The sequence below is a fragment of the Galeopterus variegatus genome, unplaced genomic scaffold, assembly GCF_000696425.1.
Source record: "Galeopterus variegatus unplaced genomic scaffold, G_variegatus-3.0.2 Scaffold8548, whole genome shotgun sequence".
NCBI classification, from domain to species: Eukaryota; Metazoa; Chordata; class Mammalia; order Dermoptera; family Cynocephalidae; genus Galeopterus; species Galeopterus variegatus.
In genome coordinates this window covers 51,428-51,860 of record NW_007734659.1, presented here as the reverse complement: position 1 = coordinate 51,860, position 433 = coordinate 51,428, and the positions used below count along the sequence as shown (strand labels likewise).

Genomic DNA, 433 nt, shown 5'->3' with positions numbered 1-433 from the left:
GGGGAGAGGATGGAGAGGACTCGGCGGCGGTGGGGCCCGGCCTGCCGGGCCTGGGGGCTGGCGCAGGAGACCCCTTCCCTCCGACGCGGGAGCCGGGAAGCCGTGAGTCTGCGGAAAGAGAGGGGGATGGGGCCCGGACTCCAGAGTCCCTGAGGGAGGAGGCAGCGGGCGGCCTGGATTTGTGGGTTCCTGGAGGAGGAGGAGGGGGCTGGGAGCCCAGACTCCTGAATCCTTGAAGCAGAGGGCTGGGGACCTGGATTTCGGGGTCCGGAAGCTGGAGAAGGCTGGGGACACCTCCTGGATTCGAGAGGGAGGAGACAGATGGGGGCTGGAATAGGTAGGCTGGAGGGTGGAGGAGACCGGGGGCGAGATGCCCAAGCCCGCAGGGGAGGTGGAGGGAGACGGTCTGGCTCTGGAGGTGCCTCCAGCCTCG

The 433-nt window shown here is 69.1% G+C and overlaps 1 protein-coding gene across 2 annotated transcripts in view; it reads left to right on the top strand.

The window, feature by feature from the left end:
• The first annotated feature begins 18 nt into the window (after positions 1-18).
• LOC103608548 overlaps positions 19-433 on the top strand; it is a 14,256-nt gene continuing 13,841 nt past the window's right edge. Inside the window, exon 1 of one of the 2 annotated variants that reach the window (XM_008592971.1) lies at positions 19-102. Coding sequence is in view for 1 of the 2 variants with exons in the window: in XM_008592969.1 (XP_008591191.1) it covers positions 322-337 (16 nt within the window). In the remaining variant the exon portion in view is untranslated. Of the gene's footprint in view, positions 103-306; positions 338-433 lie in introns of those variants that run through there. The other variant, XM_008592969.1, reaches the window with a different exon arrangement.